This window comes from Moschus berezovskii, chromosome 7, assembly GCF_049115385.1.
Source record: "Moschus berezovskii isolate FMDL1 chromosome 7, NW_MosBer_1.0, whole genome shotgun sequence".
Classification (NCBI taxonomy): Eukaryota; Metazoa; Chordata; class Mammalia; order Artiodactyla; family Moschidae; genus Moschus; species Moschus berezovskii.
In genome coordinates, this window is record NC_142466.1 from 73,091,621 (window position 1) to 73,111,089 (window position 19,469).

At 39.7% G+C, this 19,469-nt stretch overlaps 1 protein-coding gene across 3 annotated transcripts in view; it reads left to right on the forward strand.

The window, feature by feature from the left end:
• The first annotated feature begins 1,299 nt into the window (after nucleotides 1-1,299).
• The window catches only part of LOC129557341 (contactin-associated protein-like 3), a 226,172-nt gene continuing 208,002 nt past the window's right edge, over nucleotides 1,300-19,469 (forward strand). For 2 of the 3 annotated variants that reach the window (XM_088837704.1, XM_055427898.2), the window contains exon 1: nucleotides 1,300-1,384. In XM_088837704.1, the coding sequence (XP_088693830.1) occupies nucleotides 1,300-1,384 (85 nt within the window). Of the gene's footprint in view, nucleotides 1,385-16,028; nucleotides 16,077-19,250; nucleotides 19,333-19,469 lie in introns of those variants that run through there. The other variant, XM_088837703.1, reaches the window with a different exon arrangement.

Below are 19,469 nucleotides of genomic sequence, written 5' to 3' on the forward strand. Positions count from 1 at the left end.
CTCAGAGCTAAAGTTCCTTTCATGTTCCGATCACTTTGGATGGCGCAAGAATGCCTGGAGCCTGTTCATAAGTCTCAGCACATTACTATGAGTCTGATCACAGTTTTAGGAGAGTATTGACCCTAGTGATGCTATGCTTACACTGCCTTCATTTACACCTGCTGGCAGCTTCTTCAGAAAATAGAGGAGGCCGCCAGGCTTATTTCAAAGTCATGGATGTTGAAATCCTTCTGACTCCATGGAACAACAGCCCTCTATCTGTATACTATGAAATCTTTATTTATTTGTGATGCCTTTTATATTGCTTTACTTTTCAGTATGATGCTTTTGGGAATTGTTATTGAAGAATTTGAGTGAAAAGCAATACACACACAGTATACAGAGGTTGATACAAAACTCTTCATTCATCAGTTAAGTGTATTGAATTTACCTCCTTAATGTAAGGTCACTTCCATGATGATGTTTGGAATAAGAGTCCTTCTCCCAGGGTGCCAGTTTTTAGTTTTCTGTTTCTGCAGACCATAACTCTCAAATCTCCAAGTAGGAAAACACATAATAAAACAAAGACATTATAGTAGAAGTGGGGTAGTTTTTAAAATTATTTGTTTAATTGTTATTTCCCCTTTATTGAAATGTGTTTTGACATATAACACATAACACTGTATATATAACTCTATATATTTTGAAATGATTACTATAATAGGGTTTTTAAAAATACGACTCATTAAATGAGTTGAGAAAACAAAAACAGTCTTTTTTACATCAGTTCTCAATACACGTAGATATTTCCTTCAAAGCTGATTACTTGTCCTACCTTTTTTCAACTAAAAAAAAACAACAAACACTTTTCCTAGCATCAGTGTTCGTGCTCAAGCATCATCACCATGGTGAAGCTCGGTCTCCTTAGACAGAAGTCCATTGAGCCACTCAGGTGTTGACAGTGAGAATCCTGCAGGTGAAGGAGCTAGGACCCTGGATCCAGAGCGACCTCCCCAGCGTCGTCTGTAGAGAGTTCAGGTTGAAGACCTTCAACGATCTGACTCGCACTTCCGCCCGCCACCGCCAGGGGCGCCCGGGCCTCGCGGAGCTGGCTTCGCGGCTGGAGCCGGTGGGGAGGGGTTTGGGGTGGGGGTGTGGCTGCAGGTTGGGGCTCCCGCCCCGCCGGCTGCGCCGGTTCGCAGTGCGCTGAGGAGGAAGCGCTGGCGACCCCGAGAGGGAGGGAGCAGGCAGACCCCAGCTCAGAGCACCTGCCTGGACACCTTGGGTTTTTGGGGTGGGGGAGCCCCGGAGACTTTGAGCATGGACCCCGTCGCGGGAACCTTTCTCAGGATGCTTTTTCTTTTGTCTGCCCAGCCCTGGAGTACATTAGCAGCAGGGAATACTTGTGAGTACAGCGCATCTTTTAAAACTTATGCTGACAACTTAGAATTCGTGTTATTGAAAAAAATAATAATAATCGAATTTTACAAATGGACTAGCTGGCCTGTTTCTGAAAATGAGGCGTTTAAAAAACATCGCAAAGTCCCAACACTTGGATAGGACGGTTTACAGTGGTTTTCCCAGTTGCAGGTCTATGAAACACAAAGCCTATTTGACTTTTTGTCTGTGAGCTGAATTTTGTCTGTGTGCTGTTGTTTTGAATATTCATTGAGAAAGCTCAAGTTCTAGTAAAACCTAAAATTAGCATAAGAATATTGAGGCGGACAGAGACCAGAGAGAGAAAGAAGGAGATAAGATCATGCCAGTGTGGTCATTTATTTCTTTTTAATACCAATGCATTTTGTTGGATTTATGTAAGAAGGAAAATCCCTGGCTGACCTGGCCGGGTCCTGCATTAGCATAGATGGTTGCTGCTGGGGCTCTGCGGAATTGGGTACCAAGAATTCGGGCGCTGCATAGGCGGGCGGGCTCCGCAGCAGAGCTCAGATGGCAAACCTGGATAGTCAGAATTCCGGTAAGGATAGACCCTTCAAAGGTAGATGGCTTTTGCTGAAAGGAAAAAGAAAACCTGCCATTCAGGTTCATTTGCAAGTGTACATGCTTGTATATTGTGATCTGTTGTGTTTCTGATTTTGTTGGTTCCGTGAAGATGTATTAACCCCTCAGCTCTGAACTAGCTCCGTGAGTGATCTGAAGATGCTAGCCAAATTGATTCAGCTGGCCTCGGGGCATTTTAATCTGAAAATCAGAAAAAGTTTTCCAAGTGTTATTCAGATTAAAATCTCCATCACAGGGCTTTTCTTTCCTTGAGGGATTTTAAGAAAGCCCCCATGCCCTCCTTCCACACCATATTCCCTTGAAGAATTTTTAAAAAATCATTGTAGGGAGTAAGGTAAGCTAGTATGCATTTCAAGAAAGTGCTAGTAGGCATGTTTAGAAACTGACCTTGTTTCTGGATATCCAGGTTTAGCTGGAGTGGGGGAGGGGAAACAACTCTGCCCTCACAGTGAAGTTTGCACTAAAGTGAAAAACATTTTGTACAAATACAGTTACCCTTCCAACATTCATCCATATATGCCCAGTCTGTGATACTTTTGTGCTGTCATCATTTAGTATTAGCTCATTTAATGCCATATTATGTGAGTCACTCCTAAAAATGAGCGTTAGCAAATACTGCCCTGTGTTTCAGACACAATTTTAATTGTCTTTGTGTACAACTTCCATGAGTTAACTAAAATGGGGGCATTTACATGAAATCCGTAGGTCCTGCAGTCACTTTGTCACTTTGCTGAGAACTTAAAAATGACTAGAACTGAATGATTTGCTAGTATGAAAGAATTATAGAATAATTTAATGCAGTACGCTGAGGTGCAATTAAAAAGTCACTGAAGGTCACTCTCACTTAAAGGAAGCAGCTTCAACAGTCCTTCCCTTAAAAGATAAGCAGAGTTCTGTGCTGCCTTTCTTATTTCCTTAGTTGTGATTACAAGATACTGGCAAGATCAGTTGTTTGTATATTTACTTTTTTCTGTTTGTGTTTTGTCTCCCGAAATCCACAGAGGTATAATGTTCTTCATACTGAGCATCTTTGTAACAGTCACATGCTTTGAGGTGCTCCGTGTCTGAATAGCCAGGCAGATATCCCTTTCTGAGTTGGATGTGTCTCCCAGCTCAGTCCACCTGGATTTCTGGCTGACTCTTCAAATATCATTGCTAGTTTTAACTTTTCAGCCTCTGTTTTATTTCGATGTATTTAGTACTCTTGTTTAAAGAGGAGAGTTAGAATATAGATCCCAAGTTAGAGTCCTGTTTGTGAGAAGATGTTGTGAAGACAGTGCTTACTTTGCATTATGAGCCACAAGTGGAAGAATGCAGTAGCTCTCTGGTTTAGGATTATCATCCCTGTCAATCTACTATTTCTTTGTGAATATCCAGATCTTTGGGGAAAGGGGGAGGAGAAGAAGAGGTATAATCTGAATAAGAAAATATCAATATTTTGATTGCATATTTAGTGCTGTAAATCTGTCTCCTGGATCACATATCACTTTGAGGAGTAATGGTCAGTCTTTCCTATTAAGGAACAACAAAATTGGAAGTTAATTTACAGCTGAATTATTTTCCTAGAAGTTGCTATCTTCCCTAACCCTACTCCGAACTGAAAAGAAAAAGGATTGAAGCCTGTGTTAGACATTTCAACTGCTGTTGATGGTGATTATTTAACATGAATGATGACATTTATAGATGAAGGGATTCAATTTAATGAGTATGACCCAGTCAACTCCATCTTGCAGTTTTCTCTAGAATCTTCATTTTGTTTCCTTTCCCTGTCAAAAGTGTCCTTGTTATGAGAGGGGGAAAAGATATATTCTGGCCCACGACAGGTGGGGCATACAATGTGAATGACTGTTTTAGGAGTGGTAATCAGGATTTGTTTTTATCCATCAATATCTCATCTCTTAACTCCTGCATATGTGTGAGAGGTCTCTGCCCATGATTGAGGGTTGCTGGCCAATGTGGAAAACAAACCTGTGAACTTCATGTGATACCTAATGCTTGATCTAAGCAACAAATGTATTAGCACCTCAGTTTGAAGAATTGTATCAGATTTGAGTCCTTTCTTCATTGGAGGGTTGGCTTCCTTATGTGCTAAAGTGTTATCATATCATCTTTAATGAAAGTTTATTATTATATTCCTCTAATAGAAATTATCACACAATATTATTATTTTGAAATAAAAATAATATAGATAGTATAATAGCGAGACCCATTGTATGAATTATCTTAATCCAATAATATGATTAACCTGAAGAATTTGGTGTAAAGGTAAATGCAAGCAGCATGGAGGAACCGAACATAATGCTACAATCACAAGAATTTAGGTGAATGTCTAATAGTGTGTTTATCACATGTGCCTTCTTGAGGATATTGTTTTCAGAACTCTTTGTCATTTCAGTGGGCACCAATTCTGTGTAATTATTTGCTAAGCGTCATCTACATACTTTAAGTGAGCACCATCAATCTCAAGTAATGCTATGTGTGCCATGACTATATAGTCCATAAAGAAGTTTTCACCTTGGATAATATGGACTAAAATCCTGCTAATGTTTCAGTTGGTGCAGGTTTCTTTTTGTCTCATAGTGTGCTTAATGTTTTTCTGAAGTAAGTCTGCTCCTCCAAATTAATCAGGATTATCCCTGTGAATCTACTCTTTCTTTACGAATTTCCCTATCTTTGGGAAGGAAGAAGAGATATAACCTGAATAGGAAAATGTCAGTATTTTGGTTGCGTATTTAGATTGAATTATTTGTGACTGCCCATTTCTGAAAGGCATTAGACTATCTGTAATATGTTCCTTGATTTAGGAAGCGAGCCTATCAGAGGACGTGCCCCTGGAACAAGTGAAAAGGGAATCCATTCATGATGTAGTGAAACGTGTTGAGGAAAATGATCATGGAAGCTCAGTCTTTTTGGAAAGAAGCAAAAAACTAGTAAACAGACTTTAAAAAAATCATATTTGAATAAACTTCCTAGAAATACGGAGATCAGAATATTTTTAAAATTTAGGGAAAACAGTGGCAGTTTTTTCCTAAGAAAAAAAACAAAAAAAAACAAAACCTTACTGAGTCCATGTGACTATAAACATGGAGTGACAGGCAAGGCAAGAGCTGTGCTTTGGGGGGCCTGAAGCTTATGCAGTTTGGGGAGACTCTTTAAGCAAACAATCATAATGACTCTAAGGACAGATTATCAGTGACCCAACCACACCTGAAAAACTATTTTGGGGAGAAGGCTGGAGCTCAAGAAAATCTGCTCCTTTGAGTAAATCAACCAAATAAGGAAGGAAGAAAGGAAAGTCGCTCAGTCATGTCCACCTTTTTGCGACCCCATGAACTCTACAGTCCATGGAATTCTCCAGGCCAGAATACTGGAGTGGGTAGCCTTTCCCTTCTCCAGGGAATCTTCCCAGCCCAGGGACTGAACCCACGTCTCCTGCATTGAAGGTAGATTCTTTACCAACAGAGTCACAACGGAAGCCCACCAAATCAGGAATCCATTTGTAAAAATAAACAAACATTCAAAAGTACTAAATAAAGGACATTCTCTGTAACAAAAATCTCAATTAACTGAGCAAGTTTTAACTTGAATTTTTCCCTTTAAACCAAAATCAGAATTTCAATGTGTAAGTATACTTATAAAAGTTTAAAAGAGCTCAAACAGGTTGGAATTAATAGAGCCAGAGTTTACCTGTAATTCTGATTTAAATCTTGAAAAGCAAATATGAAATTAACCTCTAGATCTTTTCCCTACTTACATTTTAGAGCCCTTAAAAGCTTGACTTCAACATCTAGAGTTCTTTAGAGTAACTTCTGAAGTGTTCCCACTCCATTTGCCACCTGTGGCCCACTGTAGCACTGATTGCTTTCAGAGTCAGTTGCACAATATTGGATAACTTTAAAAAACTGAATTACTTATGTCTGCCCATTTCTGAACAACATTAGACCACGTGTAATACATTCTTTCAAAGTATCATACTTGCTTTTCCCAGTTTGAGTTCTATGACATAATTTTAAAGTCAATGTGCTAAGAACAATTATATACAACTTTTAAGTTAAACAAGAATTAGTACATTGGAAATCAACTGTACTCCAATATGAAATAAAAAAAATAAAGATAATATGATAGCATATTCTTTTGATATTATGCAGGAAAATTGTTTAATAGACCCACATGATTGTTTATGTATCGAGAAGAATGCACCTATGTCTGACTTGGTCATTTAGTATTTGATTAGAGTTTGGACACTACAATTGATGATTTCTTTTTCCATCAGGTACACATGATAACTACAAGTTTGTATTTCCTTGTAGAGCATTGATCAGCTTTTATGTAACCTAGCAATCTCATTCTAACCTTCCTCTAGAAATACTCTTTTACTGGACGAGGCATTAATGAGTTTATAAATCTTTAGCATACATTTGTTCTATATTTGTAGGTGTTGTGTTTTTAACTTTTCGAAAATATTGCTTTGACATAGAAATTGCACATATCTGGCAGGTAAAACTTTAATCTTGTGTGATAATAAATATGCTTAGTTTGGTTGTTGCTTTAAAATAAATTTTCTTTCTGGTTCATTGGAAACTTCCCTTTTTAATAATAAAATAGGGAGCCTGGCTCACAATAAACAATAAAAATATTCTGCTTAGTTTCCAGGTAATGGGTATTTTCAATGTACTGATCTGAAATAGAATTGAAACATAAAGTACTTGACATTTTAAGTAGTTTGAAGTTAAAAGCTTTTAAATTTAAACTAAATAATTTTTATTTAAAAATATATACCCATTTCATGGGCAAATTAAAAAAAAACAATTCCTCCAAGGCTGTTAATCACAAATGAAAAAAAAAAAGGTATATCCTACAAGAATATTGATTTTTATTAAGTTTTTACTCAGTAGTATGCCAGGATACGATCCTCATGGAGGATGTGTTAGTTATACTAAACTTATGCAGAGAAACATGAAAAATCTTTGCTTTTTTAACTGGCAAATATAATATTTTCAGTTGTGTCACTTTAGTGATATGATAAATGGTGTATCATATATTTAAATTTATCTGTTCCTAAGTTTTATTGAGGGCTTCCCAGGTGTCACAGTGGTAAAGAATCTGCCTCCAACGCAGGAGACTCAGGAGACATGAGTTTGATCCCAGGGACGGGAAGATCCCTGGAGGACTAAATGGCAACCCATTCCAGTATTCTTGCCCAGAGAATCCCACGGATAGAGGAGCTTGGTGGGCTACAGTCCACGGGGTCACAAAGAGTCAGACATGACTGAGCAACTGAGCATATATGCACACCCAAGTTTTATTGAGATGTGGCTTTGATAAGGTATCACTTGTGGTTCCATCACTTGCCTTAGTTGCTGTCACCTGAAGAGAAGGGACTTTTATGCTGCATGTTCACTGGACCACTGTGGGAGGAAGGGGCTTATTCCAAATAAGATTCCACCTTATTTTGAATCTGTGGCAGTTTAAATAACCTCAGTCACTCCAGTACTCTTGCCTAGAAAATCCCATGGATGGAGGCCTGGTAGGCTGCAGTCCGTGGGGTCGCTAAGGGTCGGACACGACTGAGTGACTTCACTTTCACTTTTCGCTTTCACACATTGGAGAAGGAAATGGCAACCCACCCCAGTGTTCTTGCCTGGAGAATCCCAGGGACAGGGGAGCCTGGTGGGCTGCCGTGTATGGGGTCACACAGAATCGGGCACGACTGAAGTGACTTAGCAGCAGCAGCAGCAGCAGTAGCCATGTAACGCTGTGGCTTAGACCTTGTGTTCCCACATCCTCATTTCAGCATCATCTCACTACTTACAGTGTTCAAGACTCAATAGAAAGTGTCTCTGGAGTTTAGAAGCAAGCATGATATTGCTGTTTAGATGAATACAGGAGTGACCTGCTGCCTTGAGACACAGATCAGGGGCCATCTGCACCTCTCAAGGTTGTAATTAATTTTTTTATTTTAACATTTTAAAATCCTCAGGCAACCAAAGAGCTTGATAAGGTTAAGCTGAATGAATACATAAGGAATGATGAATTGGTGGGGAAGTGGCAGAATGATACTTACGTGTGCAGATATGCCTGTTGTCTTAGGGGACAGACACACAGTTCTCTCTGGTAGGGCAGAGAGAACTGCTGATGGAATTAAAAACTGTCAATAGTTATAAGAGAGGCACAGATTGGTTTAGGTGACAATCCAGTTATGTGGGAGTGAACCATGCAAAAGCAAATATTATTTACTTAGTATTTCTGAGTATGTGAGCAATCAAGAAATGTAATGACATCTGTCCTGACCCAGTTGAATCCAGTTGAAACTATTGCCTCCATGTGTCTGAGATATTCTGTGTTCTAGGATATTGGTATGCAGTCACCCTTAGAACCAACAGCACTTAACCTGCCTCTGAGGCCTTCTCAGGTCCTGGTTCCTGTTAATATAGTACTAAGGGATGGCTGGTAGGATTTTCATTTAAAGGCCAGTAGATATAATAAAGGGAATCCAATTAGCATTAGAAAATAATTCAATAATTTGATTCAAGTCAAAGAAGGTCATTTTCATCAAAACTATTATAGAAGAAAATATTTTAACAACTGTTAATATTTAAATGTCTCAGATTTTGCTAATTTAAGAAAAATAATATGTATCTATTGACATCTATTTGAATGTTTGGAGATTATAAAAATTAAAGATTTGTCATGTAGCTTTACTTTTGCTGTGTTTTTGATATTTAAAAACTTGAGAATAAGGAGATTGCTACACTAAAAGTAATACAACATAAAAAGAAAAAATAAATAGCTATGTAATGTCATCAAGCTAGCCAGCTGCTGTGTGTGAGTAAGTCTTAAGCTTCTCTGCAATGCTGTCTTGATTCATGGACGTTCTGATAAGAAAACCTGTGAGCTTGACATTTCAAGCATATCCTTCTCTATGTGTGAACTGTTCCATCACTGTGAGGGGTTAAAAAATTGGGGGACTGAAGAGGATATGAAGAATTTAGTTAGATATATTTAGGAGAGTTTAAGGGAGCAAACACCAATTACTTTTTGCATTCTTAAATTTACAGGGAACATTTCTGAAAAAAAAAAATTGGGGCATAGAACACAGTAGAATTGACAAATCTCAGAGTCAGTTACAGATTAGAGAAAGTTGAATGATCTATTTTGAACTCTAGTACAAGGTTAAGAAACATAATATCAATTTTCCAGATTATAAGAATAAATGTTTCATCATCATAATTTACTATTCTTTGTCATTATGAGCTACTGATCTCTTCTAAGAAGCCTGAAAATCTGATCTTAGGGAGATTTGCACTGCTATTGACTGATTTCACTTGTTCTTCTTATAGGTGATAGTAATAGGATTCAGTTTTTGGAAGAAAGGCTGCATGTTTGTCTAGAAAAAGATGCTTTTCCTCATGAATTTTGCTGTAAGGTGAGGCAGGAGTGGGAAGATACACCCTGCAGACTATTGTGCGCTTGAACAGGAAAAGGAATATGTCGTATATTAATCACCATCCCGGTTTCCTAGGAATAAGACTGGGTTACCCACCTTCCCTTACCCTCCCTCCCAACCCCCAGCATCCACATGCCAGAGCCTCCCATTTTCTCAGATGAAGTGATGCTGAGTGACTGCCTGGGCCGACTTGCATGGATTTTGTCGGCCAAAGAGTGGGTCTTCCTCTTTCACTACTTCCTCTGGGATCCATTCTGAGGCCTTCTGCTGTTACTTCATTTTACAGGTGTAAGAAGGACTGAAATGGGAGGATGGCGGTGAGAATGAAAAAGTGACACTGCACATAAAGAACACTTTCAGAACTTAATGGTCGTTTGATTATATGTGGAGTAATAAGAAGTGGGAGTGTCAAGGATTTGGGGTATTGGCAAATGACTTAAACAAAAAGGGGAATTGTTCACATCATTTCATTTCAGGCAAGACTAGATCCAGGTGAGGTGATGCCGCCAGTGTCAGCCTCTCTTCAACTTTCAACACTGTCTTTCCAGTGTTGGCTTGATGCTCAGGCAGCAGTCTGCTTGGTAGCTCCATATCCAGGGTCAACCTTCCTAGCCACAGTGATAGAATGCTTTCTTCTATTTGGACTTTGGTCCTTATCACTTATTTATTTACCCCTTCACCCTGGTAGCTCAGAGGGTAAAGCATCTGCCTACAATTTGGGAGACCCAGGTTCGATCCCTGGGTCTGGAAGATCCCCTGGAGAAGGAAATGGCATATTCCTTCCCGTATTCTTGCCTGGAAAATCCCATGGACTGAGGATCCTGGTAGGCTCGGACACGACTGAGCGACTTCCCTTTCACTTTCAACCCAAGCTACAAGAAAGCAGAGACTTCCTTTTTCTTTTTTGTTGTTTCCACTTCATGGTCCCCAGAGCACAGGGGTAAGTCCTGGAAGACAGTGGGTTCTCAATATATATTTTTGGGTAAGTAAAAGAGTGAATGATTCTCTTTCGCAAAACATCCAGCAAGATTCCCAGGTCTATTATAACTTTCACTGTTTTGACAGTGTTGTGATTGCTCTTTTCCAGCTACTATGACAGGAAAGGGTGGCTTTTTGTGACCAAGGGAGGAGCCAGGAAGTGACTGCAACTTGATCCTTGACCAGGTGCTTTGACTGCATCACTTTGAAAAGAAAGCAAAATGCACCATCCATTTAAGTAATTAGTTTAACATCTATTATGAAAAGTATTAGCTTTCAGGCTCTTATCTGCTTCATAGAACAGATGGTTGGATAAGTGTCTTCCTCCTTAATCAGATTTTAAACTTCCTGAAAACAGAATCTTCTTTCTTTGTCCCTACATTGCTCTGCTGTTGGTACTCAGTAAGTACCAAATAAATGGAGAAATTAATATATTTTAAACATGCTACCTTGAAAGTATATGGAAGATCTGAAGAATTCCCCTATGTATTATATATATATATATATTTATTTATTTATTTTAGATGATCTAATAAAAATGAATTTTCATGTGACTGTCCCTGAACTCTTTATCAGCCACTGATTTGTTTATGGAAGCATCCATTGGCTCATTTTGAGTGTCTTATTTTCTTTTAGTAGCAAAATTTCTGACATAATTTCTAGCCCAAGGCTTTGCTAAAAAGCATGTTACGTGCTCTAAGAGTTGCTGTGAAGTCCTAAGGGAGAGCTTGAAAAAGTCGTGTCAAGAGAGCTACCAAGTACCAACAAGCAGCAAAGAAGAGACCTTCCAGCAAGTGTTATTAGACAAGATGACTGCATCTAAGGAGATCTTGATCAAGTCTGATCTCAGTCAGGCTCCAAGTTCAGGAGGAGCTTAAAACAGAGGTGTCTGGAAGCAGTGTGAAATTGGCATTCTCCACAAGTCTGGTTCATTGGGTCTACCTGATACTTGAAGCAGTATCTAATCCAGGTGGAAAAGGCTCACTGAGCATCAGGGCAAAGGACATGCAGGTGGCCAGGTGGCCGTTGCACTTCAGTGAGGTGTCCAGTTATTTCCTTGACACCCACGAGTCTAAATTTCTTTGAGCCATACCTGCCTCTGGGAGTAGGAGCCATGGACTCTGTGTCCAGTAACTTGTGACATCAGGAGGAAGTTCCCACTGGGCTTGCAAACTTGACCCCCACCCCCGCCCCCAGTCTGGGCGGAGGGATTTCGGAGTCTGGTTATTATTGTCAACAAAATCTGTTATTATCTTTGGAAAGTTTTTATGACTAGCTAGCTCAAGGGCATGACAACATGCACATGCTGTCACATAGAGAATATCTGAATTTTCAAATGAAGATTGTTTCTATTTTGAGAATTACACAGAAGGGCAAGGTGGAGGTAATATAAATGAAGATGATTCCAGCAGCACTCTTTCAAACAGCATAAAGCTACAAAATTCAACAAAACATACTAATTCTTGTGTAATCTAAATCTTGTCCTAAAGATGTAACAATGGCTATTTATGAACCAAGTATTATAGTACCAGGTGTTATATTTTTGTTAAATTTTGTAAGTTTTTAAAGTCACATGGCATTTTAGAAGAAACATTCCTATAAATATAAATGAACATCTAAGTTCTTTATTTTCTTGGGTTCCAAAATCACTGCAGATGGTGACTGCAGCCATGAAATTAAAAGATGTTCACTCCTTGGAAGAAAAGCTATGATCAACCTAGACAGTATATTAAAAAGCAGAGACATTGCTTTGCCAACAAAAGTCCATCTAGTCAAAGCATGGTTTTTCCAGTAGTCATGTATGGATGTGAAAGTTGAACCATAAAGAAAGCTGAGTGCTGAAGAATTGATACTTCTGAACTGTGGTATTGGAGAAGACTCTTGAGAGTCCCTTGGACTGCAAGGAAATCAAACCAGTCCATACTAAAGGAAATCAGTCCTGAATATTCATTGGAAGGACTGATGCTGAAGCTGAAACTTCAATACTTTGGCCACCTGATGTGAAGAACTGACTCATTGGGTGCTGGGAAAGATTGAAGGCAGGAGGAGAAGGGGATGACAGAGGATGAGATGGTTGGATGGCATCACCGACTTGAAAGACATGAGTTTGAGCAAACTCCGAGAGTTGGTGATGGACAGAGAAGCCTGGTGTGCTGCGGTTCATGGGGTTGCAAAGAGTCAGACACGACTGAGTGACTGAACTGAACTGAACTGAAACTTTTCATGTTCATCACAGGGTTTTAAAAAATTTGTGCAGCAATTTTGAATTGTCGTACAGCTGTATAGTACAGAAGAAAATAAGTAATTTTGTCTTCAATTTTCAGTGAAGAAAATAGAGAAATTTGCGGGATGAAAGATGTGTCTAAATTTTTAAAAGAAATTATTCACTGAAGAAATATTTATTAGGTACTCTCTCCATGAAGCTGCTTATATAGACACATTTATAGAAGGAAACTATATAGTTTATGACAATTATAGTATTTTGATAATTCACATTAACAGTGTATGAACAGAAAAAGAAAATTGCATGCTTACTTTATTGAATAAATTTGACATGCTAACGCTGTATATGCTTAAGGTGTAAGTATATGTGTACAATGTGTTCCTTTAATACATTTATATATTGTAATATGACTGCTAAGGTAGTGATATTATCATGTTATTAATTATATAGAGAGTCCCTTGGACTGCAAGGAGATCTAACCAGTCCATCCTAAAGGAAATAAGTCCTGAATATTCATTGGAAAGACTGATGTTGAAGCTGAAACTCCAATACTTTGGCCACCTGATGCGAAGAACTGACTCATTTGAAAAGACCCTGATGCTGGGAAAGATTGAGGGCGAGAGGAGAAGGGGACAGCAGAGGATGAGATGGTTGGATGGCATCACCAACTCGATGGACATGAGTTTGAGTGAACTCCGGGAGTTGGTGATGGACAGGGAGGCCTGGTGTGCTGCAGTCCATGGGGTCACAAAGAGTCAGACATGACTGAGCAACTGAACTGAACTGATAATTATACTACAATGCTATTGTCTATATTCATTATACTGTTAATTAGACCTCTATGGCTTATTTGTGCCTTGATACAAGTTTGTACCCTTAAACACCTTCACTCTTATCTCTGCCCATCCCCTAGTAACCATTTTATTTTTTTTTACAGGTTTCACTTTTTTAGATTCCACATATAATGACATCATACAGTACTTGTCTTTCTCTTTCTCTCTTAGCACTGAAAAAAGTGAAAGTTTTAGTCACTTAGTCGTGTCCTACTCTTTGTGACCCCATGGACTGTAGCCTGCCAGGCTCCTCTATCAGTGGAATTCTCCAGGTAAGAATATTGGAGTGAGTAGCCATTCCCTTCTCCAGGGAATCCAAGAATTGAACCTGGGTCTCTTGCGCTGCAGGCAGATTCTTTACCATCTGAGCCACCAGGGAAGCCCCTAAGCACTGAAAGTGAAAGTCATTCAGTTGTGTCTGACTCTTTGTGACCCCATGGACTATACAGACCTTGGAATTCTTCAGGGCAGAATACTGGAGTGGGGTGCCATTGCCTTCTCCAGGGGATCTTCCCAACCCAAGGATCAAACCCAGGTCTCCCCCATTGTGGGCAGATTCTTTACCAGCTAGAAACCAAGGAAGCCCCAAAATACTGGAGTGGGTAGCCTGCCCCTTCTCCAGGGGATCGTCCTGACCCAGTAATTGAACCGGGGTCTTCTGTATTGAAGGTGGATTCTTTAGCAACTGAGCTACCAGGAAGCACCTTAGCATTATGTTGTAGCAAATAGAAGGATATCTTCCCTTATCATGGCTGAATAGCATTCCATTGTGCATGAATACCACTTTATCTATTCATCCATTGATGGTCTTTGGGTTGTTTCCGTAGCTTAACTATTGTGAGTAGTGCTGTGATAAACATAAGGGTGCATGTATTTTGTCAAAGACTTTTCCTTTTCTTTGGTCAGGCAAGAAGAGGAAATTTATTAAAAGGGAAATGAGAGCGTGACCGACCCTTGAGAAGAACTAGTGTCCTCCCTTTTTGATGGGGTCCTTCTTATACCCTGCCAGTGGAAAATTCTCTGAGGGAGTGATTTTTTTAATTTAATAATTTTCATGTGTTCTTGAGTTTGTTTTACTAACATCTGGTTGAGAATTCTTGCATCTGTGTTCATCAGAGATAATAATTTAATTATTATTTAATTTTCTTTTCTTGGAATATCCTTGTCAGATATTATCTCTTTTTATGCTGTAATTTCATTACCAAGTTGTAGCATCTATGAAAAAGTGAAAGTGTTAGTCTGTCAGTCGTGTTCAACTCTTTGTGACCTCATGGACTGTAGCCTGCCAGGCTCCTCTGTCCATGGGATTCTCCAGGCAAGAATATTGGAGTTGGTTGCCATTTCCTTCTCCAATCTCAACCCACAGATTGAACCCAGTTCTACTGCATTGCAGGCAGATTCTTTACTGCCTCAGCCACAAAGGAATTATTTTTAACTCTCTTCTCCTTCAACACTTATAGTTAAGAGTTTACCATGCTATCCTAAAATAATTTGCAGCATTCTATTTCTTCTTAATCAAAGTTTTGTATACTTTGATCTTTTTGTTTCAGCTTGAAGAGTTCCTTTCAGCATTCCTTGTAAGGCAGGACTACTGGTGTGGTGAATTCTCTTAGCTTTACTTTGTCTGGGAAAGGCTTTATTTCTCCTTCATTCTGAAGAATAACCTTACTGGATAGGGTGTCTCAGATGGAAGTTTCTAATATGTCTTTTTTTTTTTCCTGGATGCCTCGAAAATTGTTTATTTATGATTGATTTTTGACCCTTGACAACTTTATTAAAGTATGTCTTGGAAGAGGACTTTTTGTGGTGAGATAATAAGGTATTCTGATAGCTTCCTGGATTTGTATATTGAGCTGTACCCTAGGTTTGGGAATTTCTCAACTATTATTTCTTTAAATAAACTGCTCTTTCACCCCTTTCTTCTCTTTCTAGGATAAACATTATTCTTATGTTGGCCTTTCCAGTGGAATCAGATGGTTCTCTTAGGGTACACTTTTTAAAAACCATAGTTCTCTTTCCTCTTCCACCTGGATTATTTGTATAATTCTGTCTTTAAGCTTGCTAATTCTCTCTGATCTGCTTTATTTCTAATGCATTGTAATGCATTCTTTATCTCATTTATTGAGTTCCTCAGCTCTAGAAATCTGATTCCTTTTTAGAATTTTAATCTCTTTGGTAAAATATTCGTTCTGCTTGTTATTTTTACTTCTGATATCACTGAGTTGCCTTTATGAGTTTTCTTGTAGTTCATTGAATTATATCATAGCAGCTATTTAAAATTCTTTATAAGTTAGATGACAATATTCCATACCTTTGGGTTTGGTTGCTAGAAAATTGTCATTTTCTCTTTTGTGATATTGTATTACCATGTTTCCCTAAGTTAAAAAGGGAACACCTTTTTTTTTATTTAGGTAAGACTCTTTAATCCTAAGAATTCAGCAGGTTGGTAGTTAGGAGATTTCCTTTTGTTTTCCAGAAGGTGGCATTATGGCACAAATTTCTGGTTTATCTTAACCAGAGATGATGCTGTGAAAGTGCTGCACTCAATATGCCAGCAAATTTGGAAAACTCAGCAGTGGCTACAGGACTGAAAAAGGTCAGTTTTCATTCCAGTCCCAAAGGAGGCAATGCCACAGAATATTCAAACTGCCTCACAGTTGCTCTCATTTCACATGTTAGTAAGGTTATGCTTAAAATACTTCAAGTTAGGCTTCAGCAGTTCTTGAACTGAGAACTTCCAGATGTACAAGCTTGAGTCTGGAAGAGGCAGAGGAACCAGAGATCAAGTTGCCAACATTTGTTGGATTGTGGAGAAAGCAAGGAAATTCCAGAAAAACACTTATTTCTGCTTTACTGACTACACTAAAGCCTTTGACTGTGTAGATCACAACAAATTGGAAAATACTTAAATACATGGGAGTACTAGACCACCTTACTTGTCTCATGGGAAACCTGTATGCAGGTCAAGAAGCAACAGTTAGAGCTGGACCTGGCTGTATATTGTCAGCCTGTTTCTTTAACTTCTATGCAGAGTACTCAGCAGTGGCCACAGGACTGGAAGAGGTCAGTCTTCATTCCAATCCCAAAGACAGGCAATGCCAAAGAATGCTCAAACTACCGCACAATTGCACTCATCTCACACGCTAGTAAAGTCATGCTCAAAATTCTCCAAGCCAGGCTTCAGCAGTATGTAAATCGTGAACTCCCAGATGTTCAAGCAGGTTTTAGAAGAGGCAGAGGCACCAGAGATCAAATTGCCAACATCCGCTGGATCATGGAGAAAGCAAGAGAGTTTCAGAAAAACGTCTATTTCTGCTTCATTGACTATGCCAAAGCCTTTGACTGTGTCGATCACAATAAACTGTGGAGCATTATGAAAGAGATGGGAATCCCAGACCACCTGACCTGCCTCTTGAGAAACCTGTATGCAGGTCAGGAAGCAACAGTTAGAACTGGACATGGAACAACAGACTGGTTCCAAATAGGAAAAGGTGTACGTCAAGGTTGATTATTGTCACCTTGCTTATTTAACTTATATGCAGAGTACATCATGAAGAACGCTGGGCTGGAAGAAGCACAAGCTGGAATCAAGATTGCTGGGAGAAATATCAATAATCTCAGATATGCAGATGACACCACCCTTATGGCAGAAAGTGAAGAGGAACTCAAAAGCCTCTTGATGAAAGTGAAAGAGGAGAGTGAAAAAGTTGGCTTGAAGCTCAACATTCAGAAAACTAAGATCATGGCATCTGGTCCCATCACTTCATGGGAAATAGATGGAAAAACAGTGGAAACAGTGTCAGACTCTATTTTTTTGGGCTCCAAAATCACTGCAGATGCTGATTGCAGCCATGAAATTAAAAGACGCTCACTCCTTGGAAGGAAAGTTATGACCAACCTTGATAGTATATTAAAAAGCAGAGACATTACTTTGCCAACCAAGGTCCGTCTAGTCAAGGCTATGGTTTTTCCCGTGGTCATGTATGGATGTGAGAGTTGGACTGTGAAGAAAGCTGATCGCCGAAGAATCGATGCTTTTGAACTGTGGTGTTGGAGAAGACTCTTGAGAGTCCCTTATACTGCAAGGAGATCCAACCAGTCCATTCTAAAGGAGATCAGTCCTGGGTGTTCATTGGAAGGACTGATGCTGAAGCTGAAACTCCAATACTTTGGCCACCTCATGCGACGAGTTGACTCACTGGAAAAGACTCTGATGCTGGGAAAGGTTGGGGGCGGGAGGAGAAGGGGACGACGGAGAATGAGATGGCTGGATGTCATCACCGACTCTGTGGACATGAGTTTGAGTGTACTCCGGGAGTTGGTGATGGACAGGGAGGCCTGGCGTGCTGTGATTCATGGGGTCGTGGAGAATCGGACACGACTGAGCGACTGAACTGAACTGAACTGATGCAGAGTACATCATGTGAAGTGCTGGGCTGGATGAATCACTACCAAAGTTAACCAGCAGTTTCTAAGATTGGGAATTCACACAGTTAAGAAAACAACAACAAAAGAAAGTTTGCTGGGAGAAATAGCAACAACCTCAGACATGCAGATGATCCTACTCTAATGGCAGAAAGTGAAGAGGAACTGAAGAGCCTCTTGATGAGGATTAAAGAGGAGAGTGAAAAAACTGGCTTGACACTCAACATTCAAAAAACTAAGATCATGGAATCCTGTCCTATCACTTCATGGCAAATAGAGGGGGAAAAAGTGGAAGAAGTGATAGATTTTTTTTTCTTGGGCTCCAAAATCACTGTGGACAGTGCCTGCAGTCATGAAATTAAAACACACTTGCTCCTCGGAAGGAAAGCTATTACAAACCTAGACAGTGTATCAGAAGTCAGAGATATCTTTGCTGACAAACATCCATATAGTCAAAACTTTGATTTTCCAATAATTATGTACAGATGTGAGAGTTGGATCATAAAGAAGGCTGAGTGCTGAAGAACTGATGCTTTCGAAATGTGGTGCTGGAGAAGACTCTTGAGAGTCCCTTGGAAAACAGGGGGATCAAACCAATCAATCCCAAAGGAAATCAACTCTGAGTAGTCACTGGAAGGACTGATGCTGAAGCTGAAGCTCCAGTACTTTGGCCACCTGAGGCAAAGAGCTGATTAACTGGGAAGACCCTGATGCTGGGAAAGATTGAAGGCAAAAGAAATGGTTAAATAGCATCACAGACTCAATGGACATGAATCTGAGCAAACTCTGAGAGGTAGTGGAGGGCAGAGGAGCCTGGCATGCTGTAGTCCACAGGGTCACAAAGAGTCAGACACGACTGAGCGACTTAACAACAACAATCAAAGTTAACCAGCAGCTTCTAAGATTAGGAATTCACACAGTTAAAAAACAACAAAAACAACGACAAAAGCAAAGCATGGTAGCAAATGGGGAGGGAGTGAGATGTGAATAGTTAGCACAGGGCTTTGTGAATGCCTGTGGTCTGGTAGAGATAGCCTCAATTTGAGGGGAGCCCCAGATGCCCTTGGGTGATCCTCTTTCCTCCAAGGGCAGACAGCAGGAGAAATTTTCCTTCAGTTGTCTATTCACTTACCTTTCTTTCTGCATTCGCTGGAGTCTTTCCTTAAAGAGAGCAATTGGTCCCTCCAGCTGGGACACATGTGGCTGGGCAGACTTCCACTTACTGCTTTCAACCATCCATCTCTTCTGGCAGAAAAGTTGTACTTGCTCTGTGCCAGAATAGCCACCTCCTTTTCTACTGTCACTACCTCCTGCCACTAGCTCTTCTGCTACTTCCCTCACTTAGCTACCTACTCCATGGTCCAGTCCACCCACTTTGGGTGCACAGACGGATGGAGTTCTTGGATGTCCATGCATGCTGTGCAAAGGTACTTTTCTCCCCGGTTATGGATGTCCTATTCATTGTGAATCAAAGGAGAGAGGAAAAAATTAAAAAAAGGAATGATTCAGTATCAGTGCCATGATACTGTTGTTGTTGTTTAGTTGCTAAGTCTTGTTCTACTCT